Raw genomic sequence first — 21,842 nt, forward strand, 5'->3', positions numbered from 1 at the left:
GATACTATGTCTATGTAAATATGTAAATGTAAAAAAAAAATGAAAATATGAATATATCACATGAAAGATTGACTACCATTCCTTTGAATGCATGTTCAGTTGACAATAGTTATGTTTTATATGTAAAAACACTGTTATCTAGTGGTCACATTTTATCACAACAGAGCTTACAGAACTTATTTTAGATAAGCATTAGTAGTCAAGAGTGTATTCTCATTATGAGTGTATTCTCCATAAGAACATACTTATAACTTTATTATTTAGTTATTATTGTGATTACTATTATTAAAGGGTAGAATTCTTGTCCATGGCACTGAAAGCATTAACTGACACAGTTCACGGCAACTTACACTGGAATGAAGAGAAGTCCTTGCTTGTCTGCCACCCTGGTTTTCAAGTCAGTGCTCCACGATGTATATTTATGGGCACCGATCATTTTAATCTGGGGGGAAAAAAAAGGAATTCAGAACCATTGAGTACAAATATATAACATATATAAATAATAAATAAATATATATACAAAAGTAAAACAGACTTGGCTTTGTCTTACAATATATGTGTAAGATAAACTGACTGATTTAATAGTGCAACAGCTTTGCTTTATGTATTCTAATTGCTATTTTTCTGGCTGATTCATTAGTACAACAGCTTTGCTTCATGTATTCTAACTTACTTTTTCAGACACCACAGCGCCTCTTTGTCTCATATGTGTGTGTGTGTTAAAAACAATGTCAAGGTCAAGGCCTGAATCGCAAGTTATCTGCAAGTTCTGCCACGGTGCACAATGCTCATGTTGTGTGACGGTTGAATTGTGAGACCCCCACACCTCAGTAACAGTTTTTTAATAAAAAGACTGCAGTCCGAAAGCTCGGAGAGAGAGAGGGAAGAGAGACTTTGCAACGAGGCTGACATGGTCACGCTCTTTTTCGAGCTCTCCCCACTGCAGTGGTAAAACTTAATCTCTGACTCCTGTGTTGTTATTTACACCTCTCCTCGGGTCATTTGTGGGGTATCAAGCCCACTTCAAACCCAACAATATGTAAATATCCTTTCCATTTATATCTCTACAATGGCATGCCGTTTAAATTCATATGTCATGCGTAATGTCCAGTCATATGCACGTGCAATCAGAAAGTGACATGAAAAACGCACACAAGTGGCTTCTGTTCTAGTATTGACGTCTATTTCCTCTGAACAAATATCCTGATAAAATACACGGGCCAAAAATTATTTTACTGGCTTTACAAAGGAAGACAGGTTGAATGATGAGCGACTTACCTTTTCCTACGAATAAAAGAAGACAGTCTGAAGAGAGCAGAAAACAGACTTGGTTTAATCCAGATCTACAAAATATAATCAAAATAGATGGTAGTGAGGACGACTGCTCCAAAAGATAGGCAGACCTACAATTGGTTTTAACTGACATACAGTAGTTCACAGTAACTTACACTGGAATTGTCACGTTTCTTGTCTTTTTAGTTTGTGTTGATTTGCAGACTGTCTCCTTCCTCCGCATTGGGCGGGGCCATCGGACACTCACACCTGTTGCGCATCTCGTCAGAGGGCTTTATAAGCTGGCCGGCACTTACAAACAAGCCTTTGCCGGGTTATCCCCTCGTCAAGCTCGCTTGCCGTCCCGTGAATCCCAGCGCTCTTGACCTCACGTCCCACCTTCTCGAGTCTTCTTGGTTTGTACTTTGTGCGTGTTATGTTTTACGGCTTGTGAACGATTTCTGTTGCTACTTTGTTTGCAGTCATCCCCCGTGGACTCACGTCCTCCTTGCTGCCCTTCTTCCCCGTGGACTTTAGATCCAGACGTTCTCGTCTCGCTTTGTGTTGGTACTTTGTGACTTTGGTTTGCTACTTTGCCTTCGGACTGTTTTTGTGTTTTTCTCACGCCTTGCGTGCTCCTTTTGTTAATAAACTCAGTAACTTCACCTCTCGTGCCTAGTTGGGGTCCATTCCCATTTGGGATCCGCGGGTTATTCGTGACAGGAATGAAGAGAAGTCCTGCTTGGCTGCCACCTTGGTTTACAAGTCAGTGCTCCTTGATGTATGTATTTGGGCACCCATTCTTCTACCCTGTGAGAAAAAGGGGAATACAATAGTGTCGAGTAGAAATTTGCATGCTGCAAAGGCGAGATGGGCTTGGCTCTTTCCAACATTTAAGTATAACCATTTCATTTTCTACAATGGTAGCACATTAAGATTATGTACACACATATCTATGCTCTCTATTATGAGATGAATCTACCATCTCTTCAGAACAACTAACCTGTTTAAAGTAGAGGAGAGTAAAATGACAACACTTACAGTTGACAAAAAAATATTTTATAGAGACTTACTTGGTCTGTTTTCTGCTGTCATTTCACGCTGACGATTATTACATTGTCAAAATTGTGAACAAAAATAATTCCACTAGACCCTCCCTCCCCAAAGATTTTTATACTTTCTCTGTACATTGTCTCTCCTCCTCACCTTCCACTCACCTTACACACACTTTAAACCGTCTTTGCAGCAGATTTCATCCTATCAAATGTCAACATATAATCCCACCACTCCCTCCCATCGACTTGACCCCTCCATTCCTCCATTTTTTTTTTTTTTACTTTTTCCTGAATTTTGACTCTCACCTCCTCACCTCCCACTCACCTTATCGCACACACACTACATCATCTTCACCCCTGATTTAATCCCATCACATCTCAACATTTGGGCTCCTTCACACAACAGGGACAACTCGTAATTTGCGACTTGGATAGGACTCACCTTTCAGTGTGTAAAACACAGAAGACAGGGTTGTGATAGCTATATTATGTTCGCAGTACACCTGAATGAACAGCACACTGAGGTCGGGAGACAAAAATGAGGTCAAGCAGTGTGTTCTTGTCAGTGGTACCTGTATTTATGAGCTGTGTGTAACCCTTAGAGACTAACAGTTCCATAATGGGCTTGTATGAGTCTGAGAGTGCATCTTCATTGAAATCTCCACATACCAAGATCTGATGATGATCCATCACTTCCAGAGCGTACAACAACCTTTCCAACTTTGGCAAAAAAGAGCGCAGACTCTGTCCCGGAGGCCGGTACACAGCTGCAATGAACATATTGATGGGAGCTTCAAGTTTGACCACAACAAATTCAATATCAGTGACACCCTGGATGTAGATTGTTTTGTGTGCCGGAATGTGTTCTTTCACCCAAATACCTACACCGCTGCCACGTTTCGTTGCCAACTTGTTCTTTGCCCCTTGGACAGGGGCGGCTTGTCTCGCCATTGTGCCAGTCCTTTGGTCTTTCTTGTAGTTGTCGGCATCGATGGTCACAATTTCCTCATGAAGCAGATTCAGCATATGAGAGTTATGCTCATTTACCTGTTTGTTTGTGGCAAAAACATGAAGAACTTCCTTCGGGCAGCGGTGTAAGTCATAGCCAGCAAAGCTCTGTCCACTTCCGACAGCTCATGGGACTTCTTTTTGACGCGAAGTCGGTTCAGTAGTTTGGCGAACGGAACGTCATCCTTCTGCCTCATGATTTCGGTCAGCGTGATCATTTCAAAGTTGTCGCGCCAGTGGTCCAGTCTGGTGGGATCGTAAACACCTAAAGGTTTGGACTGTCTCACAGGAGGTAGCTGATAGAAATCCCCGACAGCGATAACGGACATGCCACCAAATGGTAAATTGATTCCTTTGATTTGCTTCAACCGGGCGTCGACATATGCAAAGAGGTCTTTCGACACCATGGAAGTCTCGTCGATGATGAGAATTTCAGCGAGCGATAGCTCCGCTCTCACTTCGTCCAGTTTGTTGCCCAGGCCATGATACGGGGGTTTGAGGCTTCTTGGCAGTTTCAGTAGGCAGTGTAAAAAGTCATACCTGGCGGTGCCAGTGAAGGCTGCAAGAATGACCGTTTGTTTGGAAATGTCCGCTTCCTCAGCCAGTCTGCGCAGTATTTTTGTAGCCTCTGCGTGAATACATTTGATTAAATGTGACTTCCCCATTCCGGCGCCACCATTGATGTAATAGAAGAACTGCCGTGGTTTTAAGCCACACACACGTCGTATGCACCAATCTCTGACCAGGTAGAAGGCACACGCTTGCGTTCGGTTAAGGGTCCGATATATGTCGCGCAAAACAGCCGGATCGATGCGGCGGCTTCCGTCGCGATGGACATTTCCGTTACCTCGGACCTGACATTGTAGTCTGGTACGTTTTCCTCCGCGTCACCAGGATCATCCCTCGCATTAATTTCCTCGATGCACTCGAGTCTTTGCAGTTCGCTTTCAGGCGCTAGCTGACACCACTCGTTGAAGACTATTCTGCTTTCATCCACCTCTCGGATGGCGTTGTCAACATCTCTGCGTCACCGGGATCATCCCTCGCATTGATTTCCTCGATGCACTCGAGTCTTTGCAGTTCTCTTTCGGGCGCTAGCTGACACCACTCGTTGAAGACTATTCCGCTTTCCTCCACCTCTCGGATGGCGTTGTCAACATCTTTGCTGTGCTTCTCATCGTTCTTTCTCTTCCGGTCGACAATTTGCACAACGGCCTCTGGATGCTCAGCAGCCGGCAACTGTACAAAGGCATGGTCTTGAAACAACTTGTATGTAGGACTGCATGAACCTTTCAACACCTCTGCAGCGCTCATGTGCAAAACTCAAAAACCTCTTACCTCTTTGGTTCTGGACTTCAACTGGCAGTCGGCACGATGAGGCAGATAGAGCTTGAGAATGGATTTTTTTCCTGTGAAAATTTACAGTATTTGATGACGGCGTGTTTACCTGTTCTTTTTTGGACATACCCCATGTCGTTCAGCAGGGGGAAAACATTTCCGCCTTTAGCTTGCTTGCCGTACACGATTCCGCAGGTTGAGGCAAAATCAGCCAAGCACTTCACTTCAAATTCCTCTGTTTGAGGTCTGCCCTTATACTTTTCCGGCAAGCCGGTCATCCACACTTCAACGGACTCCTGCGTTTGGCCCTCAAGGTAAGAGAGGGGATAACTCATTTTCAGCGCATTGTCACTGGTTTGTACAAAAACCACACTGCGGGACGCTTGCTTCATATATAGGCCACATTCGCGTGCGACGCACTCTTGTGCACTCACCTCTTTTTTCTTTGAGTACACTTGCATGATTTGTTTCATTTCATCGCTCTCGTTGACATTTTCGCTGCGGGAGTTCACAATCACCGATTTCAGGTACTGGCTCAGGCCGTGTTCAGCTTTGCTGATGTAGCTGCAGATGTAGGTAATGCAGGAATAAGCGTTCAGAATGTACCGAATGTCCATATTTGCATCCCAAGCAAGAAGCAGGTGTCGATTGTAGTTGTTCACCCAGCAGTCTTTGGGCTCTCGCTTGAGCACGACAGAGGTCTTTGCGGCAATTGAGTACAAACCTTCCATGTACTCATCACTGGTGAGCTCGCACTTAGCCAGTAGCTGCGGCAAAGTCAGAGAGGCCGTTTCCGGTTCGTTCAGCAAATTTTGCAAATCAACAAGCTTGGGGTTTGGCGCCGACCACTTCTACTTCTCTGGATTTTCTCCATCACACTCTTCACGTCTCATGATCATGGTTCTCTCGCACGGCTGCTTGAGGAAACCAAAACGGCACTGCGCGCCGGGTGCTTTGATGCACGTCTTTGAATGAGACTTATTTTGCATCTGAACCTCTGTGACTTTTTGATGCAGTTTGGGTTCCTTTTCCAGGTTGGGCAGCTCAGCGGAAATGTAGCGCGACACAAAATCGCAGATTTCTTGATCTGAGGCCTCCTCAAAGATGGGGGCGCCTTCAACCCAAATGATGCAATGGATGTGCAGACTTCCTCTGTGCTGAGACTCCAATCTGTAAAAGTAGTCGACCACTTTTCCAATGGGTTGCGCCGGAGAACAGAGCTTCCACACGTTTGTCAAACATGCACATCGTTGTCATCGTATTGCTGCGGAGAATTTCACACTTTGTGGCCCAGTCGTGGTGAGCGAAAATCACCCGTTCACCTTTTTGCGCTTTGATGGCGGTGATGACTTCTTCCAAACGCATTTCAACAGTGGAGAATGTGCAGAAGAACGTGGGTGTGCCTAGCTGCCGAATCATGGCAAAAAGGTCCTTGAGACATTTCTCCCAAAAGGCCGGGGTGCCCCTTAACGGGACCATGAAGCGGACGGCGTCTTTGCTGTGTATCAGTTTTTCAACTTCCCGTTTGTCCTGCAACATAGCATTGTTTATTTGCCGACTGTCTCTGGTAAAAGGTTTACCTTTACGTAGCTGTATTCTTATGCTTGATGTGGCCTGGTGGATTTCAGTCACAAACTGAGCAAAGAACAAGTAGTTAGTGTCTCTGGCAAAACGTTCATCCACACAAGACAGTCGCAGTAAATCATCTGTTGGTGTTAGTTATATACAGTTTCATATGTACTGTAATTGTATGCTTTTATTTGATGTTAACCAAGTGAAGCATCCTCAAAACACATATGAAGATTTTTTGCACAAAATCATCTGTTGGTGTTAGCTATATACAGTTTCATATGTACTGTAACTGTATGGTTTTATTTGATGTTAAGCAAGTGATGCATTCTTGAACGGACATCACCATCTAATGCAAAGGTGAGCTGTACCTATCAGTTCAAAAATGGTGTGCCATCAGGAACTACAGACATCCAGGTACTTTAGCGAGAGCATTTGCAATTGCACAAATCACATCGCCGTCAACATTAAAGACAAATTTTAGCTTCTAAGCAGACCTTAACGTTTATGCAATACACATCTTTTAACCTTTTTGGTATGAATAAAACATGTTCATTTTCACATTAGTTTATTTAAGGTTTTCTCCAATAGTTTCAAAAAATATATTTTACTAATTTATAAAATTAACAATAATGAAATTCAGGTTATCCATACCAATGCCAAAAAGTCCACTTACCAAAAATCTAACAATTAGCCAACAGAGAAATAATTAAATGTACTTTTTATTTACTGTCTTTTATTTAGCTGTTAATGTATACACTGTAACATGTTTCGCATACCCCTACTAATGCCAAAAACAGCATGCTGATGGATGTGTGAATATGTGTGTGTGCTTATGTGTGTGTGTGTGTGTGTGTGTGGGGGGATGATGTACAAGACTTCAAGAGCAAAAAACGAGACACTGACTGGAACCTACTTATATCTAATATATCTAATATTTGTCGCAAAGTCAAGCGTTCAACTGCTAAAAAGGAGATGCCTAACTGTTATATGTACTCCGGGATTACATGACGCATTTAAAAAAATTTTTTTTTAAAAAAACGATTTTGAAAGTGGCATGTATGCAAAAAAGTGCTATGAAGAGTATTTTTAAAATATGCATATATTTTTGAGAAACACACCGGAATTACATTTAAAAAAATTATAATCTAATAGCTACTCAACCCCATTATCCCAAAAAGCCTTATTAGAATGATTTGACCAACGTTCTTTTGTCTTCTTCATATATGGCTATTACATTTGAAGTCCGGTGACAAACAAGACAGTTAAGATGAGCCTGACAGATATGTGCTGTTCTCCGTTTCTACTCACAGTTGTCAGAAATACTTCAGACATTGAGTTCAAGGCAGCAAGACTTTTTAAAAAATATCTTTCACAAAATTAAACATGCATATCTAATATCACATGTGTTTAAGACGACAATTGAATTGGCACAATGACAACGATGACAAGTTAGGGTATTGACGATTTTTGTTCAACCGTCACTTCTTCTATAAAATTATGGTTGTGTCATTTAATTTTGCACTGTTTTTTCATTTAGTTATGTGCTGTACATTCCACCGAACGAAATATTTTATAATTAGGTTTAATCGTTTTTACAGCAAATTACTTAAGGATGTGTAAGTAATTAATAATGAATGAGAAAGAACGTCTACATTTTGTCTTGCTGATATTTATTAAAGCCATACAATTACATCTGTAAATAGAAGATTGTAGATAACGATAATGGCAGCAAAATTACGTTAGATAAGCAAGCATGTGAAAATAATAATAACGATAATAACAATAATAACAATAGTGGGGGAAATTCTAGGGGAATTTAGTGATAGCTGAATTTGAGTATATTTCACTTAAGTAAAGTTGGCAAGATATTGGCAGATTCGGACTTTCGCGATCAATACCTCTCAGATAAAACGTCGTCGAAACACCAAAGTCGCCTTTATGCCTCCTTCGTAACACAGACTACCAGCTACAATGTCAAAAAAAGACATTTGTAAAATATTTAAACCGTTTCTTTCGGTGAAAAGACGCAATTGAGCTCTATGAGCAGCAGAGGCTGGGCGAGCGCGCAAGGGACAGTCTGCAAATTACTAGATGAGGAGGGGGAAAAAAACAATAACGCCACAATTTGTGATTATGAATTCAACGAACAAATCAAAGACATTAACATAATCATATTGGGACAGTGCTTTTGAATAAAAAAAGCGTTTGTTTAATTTTGGATAATTTGTGTACTTAAAAATCATTAATAAACTGTATATTCATCTATAGCTCCAATATTGTTTAATATAAGGAGTCCAAAATCACTGGGCATTCATGACATTTTCATGATCGCACTACAACACTCGTTTTTTAAATGAATTATTTTGATCAATTTTGGGGCTTTATTTTAAATGCTTGTTAATCATTTATACCCTCAAAAAGAATCAGTGGCTCCCCTTTTTGAGTTGGGGTAAACCCTCCTAAATCACTACAACCATCAATGAAGTACTCCCAATTATGCAACAACTGCTGGTTTTCTAATAAATTCCTTTGCCTAATTTTAAGGATTTTTTAAATGCATATTGACCATAATTTACCAATATATTGATCAATAGCTCTGCTGTTGGTTGAGTTAGGGACTCCAAAATCACCACAGACAACAGTGACACCCCACGCCTTATGCTACATTCTTTGGTTTTCAAATAAATCCCTCTGCAAAATTTTAAGGATTTTTTTATGATTACTGATCAATATTTACCAATATGTTGATCAATAGCTCTGAGTTTGGTTGGGTTAAAGACTCCAAAGTCACCCCACACATCAGTGACACCCCTCCCCTTATTCTACATCCTCTGGTTTTCAAAAAAATCCCTCTGCCTAATTTTAAGGATGTTTTTTATGATTATTGATCAATAATTACCCATATATTGATCAATAGCTCTGCTGTTGGTTGGGTTAGGGACTCCAAAATCACCACACACATCAGTGGCATCCTTACCCTTAGGCTACATCCTCTGGTTTTCAAATAAAGCCCTCTGCCTAATTTTAAGGAATTTTTTATAGTTATTGATCAATAATTACCCATATATTGATCAATAGCTCTGCTGTTGATTGGGTTAGGGACTCCAAACTCACCAAACACATTAGTGACATTCCTACCCTTATGCTACAACCTCTGGTTTTCAAATAAATCCCTCTGCCTAATTTTAAGGATTTTTTAATGATTATTGATCAATAATGACCCATATATTGATCAATAGCTCTGCTGTTGGTTGGGTTAAGGACTCCAAAATCACCACACACATCAGTGGCATCCTTACCCTTAGGCTACATCCTCTGGTTTTCAAATAAAGCCCTCTGCCTAATTTTAAGGAATTTTTTTATAGTTATTGATCAATAATTACCCATATATTGATCAATAGCTCTGCTGTTGATTGGGTTAGGGACTCCAAACTCACCAAACACATTAGTGACATCCCTACCCTTATGCTACAACCTCTGGTTTTCAAATAAATCCCTCTGCCTAATTTTAAGGATTTTTTTATGATTATTGATCAATATTTACCCATATATTGATCAATAGCTCTGCTGTTGATTGGGTTAGGGACTCCAAACTCACCAAACACATTAGGTTCATCCCTACCCTGATGCTACATCCTCTGGTTTTCAAATAAATCCCTCTGCCTAATTTTAAGGATTGTTTTATGATTATTGATCAATATTTACCCATATATTGATCAATAGCTCTGCTGTTGATTGGGTTAGGGACTCCAAACTCACCAAACACATTAGGGACATCCCTACCCTTATGCTACATCCTCTGGTTTTCAAATAAATCCCTCTGCCTAATTTTAAGGATTTTTTTTGTTTATTGATCAATATTTATCAATACATTGATCAATAGCTCTGCTGTTGGTTGGGTTAGAGACTCCAAAATCACGGCACACAACAGTGGCTTACCTCCCCTTAGGCTACATTCTCTGGATTTCAAATAATACCCTCTGCCTAATTTTAAGGATTTTTTTTATGACTATTGATCAATATTTACACATATATTGATCAATAGCTCTGAGTTTGGTTGGGTTAGGGATTCCAAAATCACCACACACATCGATGACATCCCTCTCCTTATGCTACATCCTCTGGTTTTCAAATATATCCCTCTGCCTAATTTTAAGGATTTTTTTATGATTATTGATCAATAATTACCCATATATTGATCAATAGCTCTGCTGTTGGTTGGGTTAGGGACTACAAAATCACCACACACATCAGTGGCATCCCTCCCATGAGGCTACATTTCCTGGTTTTGAAATAAGTCCCTCTGCCTAATTTTAAGGAATATTTGATCATTATTGATCAATATTTACCCATATATTGATCAATAGCTCTGCTGTTGGTTGGGTTAGGGACTCCAAAGTCACCCCACACATCAGTGACATCCATCCCCTTATGCTACATCCTCTGGTTTACAAATAAATCCCTCTGCCTAATTTTAAGGATTTTTTTATGATTATTGATCAATAATTACCCATATATTGATCAATAGCTCTGCTGTTGATTGGGTTAGGGATTCCAAAATCACCAAACACATTAGTGGCATCCTTACCCTTAGGCTACAATTTCTGGTTTTCAAAAAAAATCCCTCTGCCTAATTTTAAGGAATTTTTTATTGTTATTGATCAATATTTACCCATATATTGATCAATAGCTCTGCTGTTGGTTGGGTTAGGGACTCCAAAGTCACCCCACACATCAGCGACATCCCTCCCCTTATGCTACATCCTCTGGTTTACAAAAAAATCCCTCTGCCTAATTTTAAGGATTTTTTTATGATTCTTGATCAATAATTACCCATATATTGATCAATAGCTCTGCTGTTGGTTGGGTTAGAGATTCCAAAAACACCACACAACTCGGTGACAACCTTCCCCTTATGCTACATTCTCTGGTTTTCAAATAAATCTCTTTTCCAAGTTTTAAGGATTTTTTTTATGGTTATTGATCAATATTTATTCATATATTGATCAATAGCTCTGTTGTTGATTGGGTTAGGGACTCCAAACTCACCTAACACATTAGTGACATCACTCCTCTTATGCTACATCCTCTGGTTTTCAAATAAATCCCTTTGCCTAATTTTAAGGAATATTTTATCATTATTGATCAATATTTACCCATATATTGATCAATAGCTCTGCTGTTGGTTGGGTTAGGGACTCCAAAATCACAAAACACATTAGTGACATCCCTACCCTTATGCTACAACCTCTGGTTTTCAAATAAATCCCTCTGCCTAATTTTAAGGATTTTAAGGATGGGTAAATATTGATCAATAATCATAAATAAAACTCTTAAAATTAGGCAGAGGGATTTATTTGAAAACCAAAGAATGTAGCATAAGGGGAGGGGTGTCACTGATGTGTGTGATGATTTTGGGGTCCCTTACCCCACCAAACTCAGAGCTATTGATCAATATATTAGTAAATATTGATCAATAATAGTAAATAATTCCTTAAAATTAGACAAAGAGATTAATCTTAAAACCGGGGAATGTAGCATAAAGGGGTGGGATACCACCGATGTGTTTGGTGATTTTGGAGTCCCTAACCCAACCAACAGCAAAGCTATTGATCAGTATATGAGTAAATATTGCTCAATATTAATAAAAAAAAAAAATCCTTAAAAATAGGCAGAGGGATTTATTTGAAAACCAAAGAATGTAGCATGAAGGGAGGAATGTCATTGATGTTTTTGGGGAATTTGGAGTCTCTAACTCAACTAACAGCAAAGTTATTGATCAATATATTGATACATATTGATCAATAATCATAAAAAAATCCTTAAAATTAGGCAGAGGGATTTATTTGAAAACCAGAGGTTGTAGCATAAGGGTAGGGATGTCCCTAATGTGTTTGGTGATTTTGGAGTCCCTAACCCACTCAACAGCAGAGCTATTGATCAATATATGGGTAAATATTGATCCATAATCATAAAAAAATCCTTAAAATTAGGCAGAGGGACTAATTTCAAAACCAGGAAATGTAGCCTAATGGGAGTGATGCCACTGATGTGTGTGGTAATTTTGTAGTCCCTAACCCAACCAACAGCCGAGCTATTGATCAATATATGTGTAAATATTGATTAATAATAATAAAATATTCTTTAAAAATAGGCAGAGGGAATTATTTGAAAACCAGAGAATGTAGCATAAGGGTAGGGATGCCACTGATGTGTGTGTTGATTTTGGAGTCTCTAACCTGACCAACAGCAGAGCTATTGATCAATATATGGGTAAATATTAATCAATAATATAAAAAAAATCCTTAAAATCTGGCAAAGAGATTTATTTGAAAACCAGAGAATGTAGCCTAATGGGAGAGATGCCACTGATGTGTGTGGTGATTTTGGAGTCCCTAACCAAACCAAACTCAGAGCTATTGATCAATATATTGGTAAATATTGATCAGTAATCATAAAAAAATCCTTAAAATTTGGCAGAGGTTTTTTTTTTTAAACCAGCGAATGTAGCATAGGGGGAGGGATGTCACTAATGTGTTTGGTGAGTTTGGAGTCCCTAACCCAATCAACAGCAGAGCTATTGATCAATATATGGGTAAATATTGATCATTAATCATAAAAAATATCTTAAAATTAGGCAGAGGGATATATATGAAAACCAGAGGATGTAGCATAAGGAGAGGGATGTCATCGATGTGTGTGGTGATTTTGGGGTCCTTAACTCAACCAAACTCAGAGCTACTGATCAATATATTTGTAAATATTGATCAATAATAGTAAAAAAAAATCTTAAAATTAGGCAAAGAGATTAATCTGAAAACCAGGGAATGTAGCATAAGGGATGGGATACCACCGATGTGTTTGGTGATTTTGGAGTCCCTAACCCAACCAACAGCAGAGCTATTGATCAATATATGGGTAATTATTGATCAATAATCATAAAAAAAATCCTTAAAATTAGGCAGAGGGATATATTTGAAAACCAGAGAATGTAGCATAAGGAGAGGGATGTCATTGATGTGTGGGGTGACTTTGGAGTCCCTAACCCAACCAACAGCAGAGCTATTGATCAATATATGGGTAAATATTGACCAATAATGATAAAATATTCCTTAAAATTAGGCAGAGGGTCTATTTTCAAAACCAGGAAATGTAGCCTAATGGGAGGGATGCCACTGATGTGTGTGGTGATTTTGTAGTCCCTAGCCCAACCAACAGCAGAGCTATTGATCAATATATGGTTAATTATTGATCAATAATCATAAAAAAATCCTTAAAATTAGGCAGAGGGATTTATTTGAAAACAAGAGGATGTAGCATAAGGGGAGGGATGTCACTGATGTGTGGGGTGATTTTGGAGTCTTTAACGCAACCAAACTCAGAGCTATTGATCAATATATTGGTAAATATTGATCAGTAATCATAAAAAAATCCTTAAAATTTGGCAGAGGGATTTATTAGAAAACCAGCGAATGTAGCATAGGGGGAGGGGTGTCACTGATGTGTGTGGTGATTTTGGAGTCCCTAACCCAATTAACAGCCGAGCTATTGATCAATATATGGGTAAATATTGATCAATAATGACAAAATATTCCTTAAAATTAGGCAAAGGGAATTATTTGAAAACCAGAGAATGTAGCCTAAGGGTAAGGATGCCACTGATGTGTGTGGTGATTTTGGAGTCCCTAACCCAACCAACAGCAGAGCTATTGATCAATATATGGTTAAATATTGATCAATAATCATAAATAAAATCCTTAAAATTAGGCAGAGGGATTTATTTGAAAACCAGAGGATGTAGCATAAGGGGAGGGATGTCACTGATGTTTGGGGTGATTTTGGAGTCTTTAACGCAACCAAACTCAGAGCTATTGATCAATATATTGGTAAATATTGATCAGTAATCATAAAAAAATCCTTAAAATTTGGCAGAGGGATTTATTAGAAAACCAGCGAATGTAGCATAGGGGGAGGGGTGTCACTGATGTGTGTGGGGATTTTGGAGTCCCTAACCCAATTAACAGCCGAGCTATTGATCAATATATGGGTAAATATTGATCAATAATGACAAAATATTCCTTAAAATTAGGCAAAGGGAATTATTTGAAAACCAGAGAATGTAGCCTAAGGGTAAGGATGCCACTGATGTGTGTGGTGATTTTGGAGTCCCTAACCCAACCAACAGCAGAGCTATTGATCAATATATGGTTAAATATTGATCAATAATCATAAATAAAATCCTTAAAATTTGGCAGAGGGATTTATTAGAAAACCAGCGAATGTAGCATAGGGGGAGGGGTGTCACTGATGTGTGCGGTCATTTTGGAGTCCCTAACACAACCAACAGCAGAGCTATTGATCAATATATTGATACATATTGATCAATAAATTAAAAAAAATTCTTAAAAATAGGAAGAGGGCTTTATTTCAAAATCAGTAAATGTAGCCTAAGGGGAGGGATGCCACTGATGTGTGTGGTGATTTTGGAGTCCCTAACACAACCAACAGCAGAGCTATTGATCAATATATGGTTAAATATTGATCAATAATCATAAATAAAATCCTTAAAATTAGGCAGAGGGATTTATTTGAAAACCAGAGGATGTAGCATAAGGGGAGGGATGTCACTGATGTTTGGGGTGACTTTGGAGTCTTTAACCCTACCAAACTCAGAGCTATTGATCAATATATGTGTATATATTGATCAGTAATCATAAAAAAATCCTTAAAATTAGGCAGAGGGACTTATTTGAAAACCAGGCAATGTAGCGTAAGAAGAAAGATGTCACTGATGTGTGTGGTGATTTTGGAATCCCTAACCCAACCAACAGCAGAGCTATTGATCAATATATGGTTAAATATTGATCAATAATGATAAAATATTCCTTAAAATCAAGCAAAGGGATTTATTTGAAATCCAGAGGATGTAGCATAAGGGAAGGGATGTCACTGATGTGTTTGGTGATTTTGGAGTCCCTAAATCTATCAACAGCCGAGTTATTGATCAATTTATGGGTAAATATTGATCAATAATGATAAAATATTCCTTAAAATTAGGCAAAGAGATTTATTTAAAAACCAGAGAATGTAGCCTAAGGGTAGGGATGCCACTGATGTGTGTGGTCATTTTGGAGTCCCTAACCCAACCAACAGCAGAGCTATTGATCAATATATTGATACATATTGATCAATAAATTTAAAAAAATTCTTAAAAATAGGAAGAGGGCTTTATTTCAAAATCAGTAAATGTAGCCTAAGGGGAGGGATGCCACTGATGTGTGTGGTGATTTTGGAGTCCCTAACACAACCAACAGCAGAACTATTGATCAATATATGGTTAAATATTGATCAATAATCATAAATAAAATCCTTAAAATTAGGCAGAGGGATTTATTTGAAAACCAGAGGATGTAGCATAAGGGGAGGGATGTCACTGATGTTTGGGGTGACTTTGGAGTCTTTAACCCTACCAAACTCAGAGCTATTGATCAATATATGTGTATATATTGATCAGTAATCATAAAAAAATCCTTAAAATTAGGCAGAGGGACTTATTTGAAAACCAGGCAATGTAGCGTAAGAAGAAAGATGTCACTGATGTGTGTGGTGATTTTGGAATCCCTAACCCAACCAACAGCAGAGCTATTGATCAATATATGGTTAAATATTGATCAATAATGATAAAATATTCCTTAAAATCAAGCAAAGGGATTTATTTGAAATCCAGAGGATGTAGCATAAGGGAAGGGATGTCACTGATGTGTTTGGTGATTTTGGAGTCCCTAAATCAATCAACAGCCGAGTTATTGATCAATTTATGGGTAAATATTGATCAATAATGATAAAATATTCCTTAATATTAGGCAAAGAGATTTATTTAAAAACCAGAGAATGTAGCCTAAGGGTAGGGATGCCACTGATGTGTGTGGTCATTTTGGAGTCCCTAACCCAACCAACAGCAGAGCTATTGATCAATATATTGATACATATTGATCAATAAATTTAAAAAAATTCTTAAAAATAGGAAGAGGGCTTTATTTCAAAATCAGTAAATGTAGCCTAAGGGGAGGGATGCCACTGATGTGTGTGGTGATTTTGGAGTCCCTAACACAACCAACAGCAGAACTATTGATCAATATATGGTTAAATATTGATCAATAATCATAAATAAAATCCTTAAAATTGGGCAGAGGGATTTATTTGAAAACCAGAGGATGTAGCATAAGGGGAGGGATGTCACTGATTTGTGTGGTAATTTTGGAGTCTCTAACTCAACCAACAGCAGAGCTATTGATCAATATATTGGCAAATTATGGTCAATATGCATTTAAAAAAATTCTTAAAATTAGGCAAAGGAATTTATTAGAAAACCAGCAGTTGTTGGATAATTGGGAGTACTTCATTGATGGTGTAGTGATTTAGGAGTGTTTACCCCAACTCAAAAAGGGGAGCCACTGATTCATTTGAGGGTATAAATGATTAACAAGCATTTAAAATAAATCCCCCAAATTTATCAAAATAATTTATTTAAAAAACGAGTGTTGTAGTGTGATCATGAAAATGTCATGAATGTGCCCAGTGATTTTGGACTCCTTATATTAAACAATATTGGAGCTATAGATGGATATTCAGTTTATTAATGATTTTTAAGTACAAACATTGTCCAAAATTAAACAAACGCTTTTTTTTATCCAAAAGCACTGTCTCAATATGATTATGTTAATGTCTTTGATGTGTTCGTTGAATTCATAATCACAAAATGTGGCGTTATTGTTTTTTCCCCCTCCTCATCTAGTATTTTGCAGACGGTCCCTTGCGCGCTCACCCAGCCTCTGCTGCTCATAGAGATCAATTGCGTCTTTTCACCGAAAGAAACGGTTTAAATATTTTACAAATGTCTTTTTTTGACATTGTAGCTGGTAGTCCGTGTTATGAAGGAGGTATAAAGGCGACTTTGGTGTTTCGACGACGTTTTGTCTGAGAGGTATTGATCGCGAAAGTCCGAATCTGCCAATATCTTGCCAACTTTACTTAAGTGTATATTTCACAGCACACGTAGCATTAGTATACTAGCGAACAAACACGTAATGAACAAATTATAATGTAATTAATAATACTCAAAATAGTGAAAACAAAGTGATGGAAGAACATAGAGGCTACTTTTTTTAACACCAACTAAGTACACCACTAATTGGAGAAAGTAAAGTTAATTACAACATTTATTTTTACGACAACTAAGTACACCACTAACTTAGTGTTGTTGTTCATTATTGCGTAACGAAAAATAATGAAATAATGATTAAAATAAATGATAATGAAAACAACGTTTTATTCATAAAAGTAGAAGATGGTTGCGGTCGATGTATTGCATTAAGTAAGCAATCAGGTTACTACATTATATTACCGCAACATAACTAGTCAAATGCGTCATCAAATTAGCACACGTAGCACACGTGTCGGCATACTATAGGACGAAAAAACTTAGCGAACAAAGTTGAAGTAATAATGACTAAATATGACAACAATTACAAATATTAATATCGCAACAGTTTAGACGACTTACTTGCTTCACGGTACCCACGGGAAGAGCTAAACCGGAAGAGCAAGTGCACGGAGGTCAGCCCTTGGGTTACTTTCGCTGACACTTGGAAACGAAGTTTATTTTGGAAACGTCTTTGGAGTGTTGCTATGCAAAAAATTTTTTTAACAATATATTATTTAGATTTGTTGCCGGTAGTGAGGGGCAAATTGAACTAAGACTTGAACTTGTGAATCAATAGGGCCGTAAATGTTATGAGCGCGGGTCCGAAATTAGAGCTGTGATGTCCCACTCTTCCTAAACAGTCCTCTACCACAAACTGACACAGGGAGTTCGCTTTTTTAATCTACAGTATTTGTTTAATGTTGTGTTGTACTGAATCTGATGGTTTGTAGCCCACAGGATCGTGAAATATTTATTGCCATGTACTGCATTGTATCAGTAATAAAGAATTTAGAAAAAAAAGAAAGAAAAAATAAGCTGTCATTTCAACTATCGCGTGAGCAGCGTCGACATCCATGACTGGGCCGAGTACGGCAACTACAATTCTCTTGTCAAAAAAAATCACCAAGTGGGACGATGTATCGTATGGAGGACCAAAAGTGCCAAAATTCAATAAATAAATGTACCATTCAATCATTAAATATAAGTGTCATTAAATAATTAAAAGTGTCATTAATTAATTAAAAGTGTCATTAATTAAATAAATGTTTAAATAATTTAAACGTTTCATTGAAATAATTAAACATTTGTTTCATTAATGACATTTAATTATTTTATGACACATTTATTTAATTAATGACACATTTAATTATGTAATGACACATTTATTTAATTAATGACACATTTAATTATTTATTGACACTTATATTTAATGACACGCTGTTGCTACGTTTCATCCTTTACTTATCTGTCAAGCTCTCGCGTCATAGTTTAATGGGCGGGTCCTACACCTGATTGGTTACCCTGCTTTGTCTTGCAAGGGTAACCAATCAGCTGTTAGGACCCGCCCACCCATCAAATTTGACGGGAGAGGTTGACAGTTTAGCAAAGTATGAAACACGGCCAGTTTTCAGCTATTTCTCTATCTGTCATTCGGCAATCTGTCAACCTCCCTCGTCAATTTAGTGGGCGGGCCCAAAGCCCGTTAACTCAAATCATGTCCAATCCATTACTTCGGCCTGAAGAGGTTGGAAACATGGCGGATGCGATGACAGAGGACCTTCGTGATCTTTCACGACAGTTAGGTCGAGATATTTCAGACCTTGCTGAAAATGTGGAGGCAGGGCCTGTAGAAAACGATTTTATTCAACGAAAAGTGAAGGAATTTATTGAAGTTGCTGGACTTATTTCTGCACTTTCCGTTTCCGACATTGACCCAAGACTGACTGCAATTTTAGAGGAAGTACAGTAGAGGTTCACAGGTCCCCGAGCACGACACACAAATGGATCGGGACGTTTGGCGTTTGATATACCAATTGCAGTTCTGGAAAATTACGTACTTTGTGGATTATCAACAAGTCAAATTGCAGCGACGTTCGGAGTCTCAAAGAGGACAGTCAGGAGACTCATGAAGCAAGCCAGTTTGAGGTAAGTGTACTACATTCACAAGTTGTCAACTTATTCAGCGATCTCATCCACGTTTAGTGCCACATTTCTTTATTATCGGTAATGTATTTTGTGTAGATAGAGAGATCTCTCTTCAACGATGAACGACAAGGAACTGGACCGCATTGTAAGTGAAGTCCACATCCAAATTCCGGCTACAAGTTCATGCGTGGCCATCTGAATGCAAGAGGTGTGCGTGTTCCAAGTGAGTAAAACGATATGAGCAATGTTTTAATTCGTTTTAAAGTATTGCTTCTTTGAAATCAATTAGGGAGCCTAGCTGATTTCATGCATCTGGGATTTTATCTGCAATCTGCTGAAATTTAAGTTAGCAACTTGATTTGTTTCTGTCGTGTGTTGAATAACTTTTATTTTGAAGGCTTTGGCTTTGCTGCACTGAAACTGTTTTACACACATGACTGTATATTTGTTACTTATAACCTGACCATTGCTTCAAAAAAGGATACCTTAAGAAATCCCAGAGGTCAATTTTATTTTCCTTCTGTCAATCTCAAGGCTGCAAGAGTCTTTACGCAGAGTCGATGCAGAGGGAATTCAAATGAGACTGCTCAGGTTGCATGTTTCAAGACGACGACAGTATTCTGTTCCAGGCCCAAATTCTTTATGGCATATAGATGGGAACCATATACTAATCAGGTCAGTGATCGTATTCAGTAATCTGGACATCTTTCTCTAGTTAATATTGAATACGATATGCTTTACCATAAACTTTTTTTTTGTCTGTTCACAACTGCCTGACAGGTGGAGATTTGTTGTCCTTGGCGGGGTGGATGGATTCAGTCGTTTAGTGGTCTATTTGACTGTGGCTGGCAATAACAGAGCTTGTACAGTCTTACAAAGAAAGTTTCATAGCTGCTGTTAATCAGTATGGGCTGCCTTCAAGAGTCAGATCTGATAAAGGGGGAGAGAATGCAGATGTGGCAGAGTTCATGATCAGGAGCAGGGATACTGACAGGAATTCACACATCACAGGCAGAAGTGTCCATAATCAGCGGTAAATACACATTTGGATCACAATATCACCAGATGAGTGTATTTCTTTATAATGTCACTAAGAAATAATTTGATACATTGCCAATTTTATCCTAAGCACAGAATTGAAAGGATATGGAGAGACGTTTATCAGCATTCCCTGGACCTCTTCTATCAGATCTTCACTTCACTTGAAGCAAAGGGAACACTGAATCCAGACAACGAAGTTCATCTTTTTGGACTGCACCGGATCTTCCTTCCACAAATTCAGCAAAGCCTGAACTCTTTCCAAGATGCTTGGAACTGTCATGGCCTTAGAACTGAAAGGAACCAATCACCACAACAACTCTGGAGACGTTACAGAGTGCAAGGCCCGATGGCAGACCCTACTGAGGTTAAAGAAAGAGTTGTACCTTTTTGATATGGAATTCATTATGAGAGGGGACAAAACCTTTGAGAATGGCCTATCACACACAGAAAGCAGCACCCCAGGTTATGTCATTTTAAGAAGTAAGTCTAAATGGCCACTGTTGGCTTAAAGAAAGCGGTTTAAAAATGTCAGCATGATGTACCTAGTGGAAGTAAAATAAAATAAGTAGTTCAAAAACTAAGGCTGGAGCTTCCATTGTCTGTTCAAAACAGGAAGTTTCAAAGCCTATGTTGAACAGAGTACCATTAGAAGGAGTAAAAAAAAAATACAACTGGGTCATGAAGCATCTTAAAGCCTTCTTTTCCCATCACTGCTAAATACCTCATGTCACCGGTTATAAATTCAAAATTGATCATATTCCTCGTCCTTTCAGGTTGAAGCTACCTTTTGACAGCTGCAGTACTTCCAGAAATTGAACTTTAAGTATCTTTAATGAAGATACATGAACTCTCGTCACTGGTACACAGAATGGATAACATCAATGCTGTGTTCTTCACACTCAGATGAGTGATACAAAAATGTTTAAAAGATGGATAATAAAACAGATGCCAAAAACTGCATGGTATTTGTGTAGTTTCAATGATACAGAATTTGTGTCACTTAAACCTCCTGATCAGTGCATTCAATAACTTTTATCATTTAAACATTTCTCGTTCCCTGTCCTCATCAGAGTCCCTTGCATCTATCTTCATTCTCTGTGGTTTCCCAAATGCATGTTTCCTTCACAAACTCTCTATGTAAACCTTGGTAGCTTGAGCTGGTTCCTTAATAAGCTCCCATTCTAGAAATAAATAAAAATGAAAATAAAGTAATAGATGTCAGAGAGACGTGTTGTGAGTTTGCAAGTTACATGAAACAGATATCTACTCGTTATCCATAAATATATGATTCATATTAATTAATGAAATGCCAAGTTAAAAAAGGAAGGAATTAGCTTTCAAACCAATAGGTTCAAAATAACTTATGAGCAAGGGAAAAAAAAAGACTAATTCCAATATTTATTTGATCACATTTTCAGGTTTGGTTA

General features: G+C 38.3%; 1 protein-coding gene and 1 pseudogene across 37 annotated transcripts in view; one reads left to right on the forward strand and one right to left on the reverse strand.

Moving 5' to 3' along the window:
* The window catches only part of LOC148409178 (uncharacterized), a 104,434-nt gene that overhangs the window by 3,434 nt on the left and 79,158 nt on the right, over positions 1–21,842 (reverse strand). For 9 of the 36 annotated variants that reach the window (XM_088439793.1, XM_088439788.1, XM_088439800.1 and 6 more), the window contains 9 exons: positions 5,108–6,203; positions 4,783–4,981; positions 4,674–4,694; positions 3,375–4,574; positions 2,997–3,094; positions 2,653–2,769; positions 1,449–2,082; positions 1,279–1,343; positions 351–442 (listed from right to left, as the gene is read on the reverse strand). In XM_088439793.1, the coding sequence (XP_088295919.1) occupies positions 2,723–2,769; positions 2,997–3,094; positions 3,375–4,000 (771 nt within the window). In that variant the 5' untranslated portion in view covers positions 4,001–4,574; positions 4,674–4,694; positions 4,783–4,981; positions 5,108–6,203 and the 3' untranslated portion in view covers positions 351–442; positions 1,279–1,343; positions 1,449–2,082; positions 2,653–2,722. Of the gene's footprint in view, positions 1–350; positions 443–1,278; positions 1,344–1,448; positions 2,083–2,652; positions 4,575–4,673; positions 4,745–4,782; positions 4,982–5,107; positions 6,306–17,808; positions 17,824–21,842 lie in introns of those variants that run through there. The other 27 variants (XM_088439792.1, XR_015868490.1, XR_015868486.1 and 24 more) reach the window with 27 other exon arrangements.
* Positions 18,983–21,642, forward strand: LOC148409179 (uncharacterized; annotated as a pseudogene). The gene is made up of 6 exons (XR_015868447.1): positions 18,983–19,194; positions 19,269–19,374; positions 19,581–19,597; positions 19,909–20,049; positions 20,155–20,407; positions 20,509–21,642. The product of XR_015868447.1 is annotated as an uncharacterized LOC148409179 (transcript).

This window comes from Hippichthys cyanospilos, chromosome 17, assembly GCF_059441005.1.
Source record: "Hippichthys cyanospilos isolate Australia breed blue-spotted pipefish chromosome 17, RoL_Hcya_1.0, whole genome shotgun sequence".
NCBI lineage: Eukaryota > Metazoa > Chordata > Actinopteri > Syngnathiformes > Syngnathidae > Hippichthys > Hippichthys cyanospilos.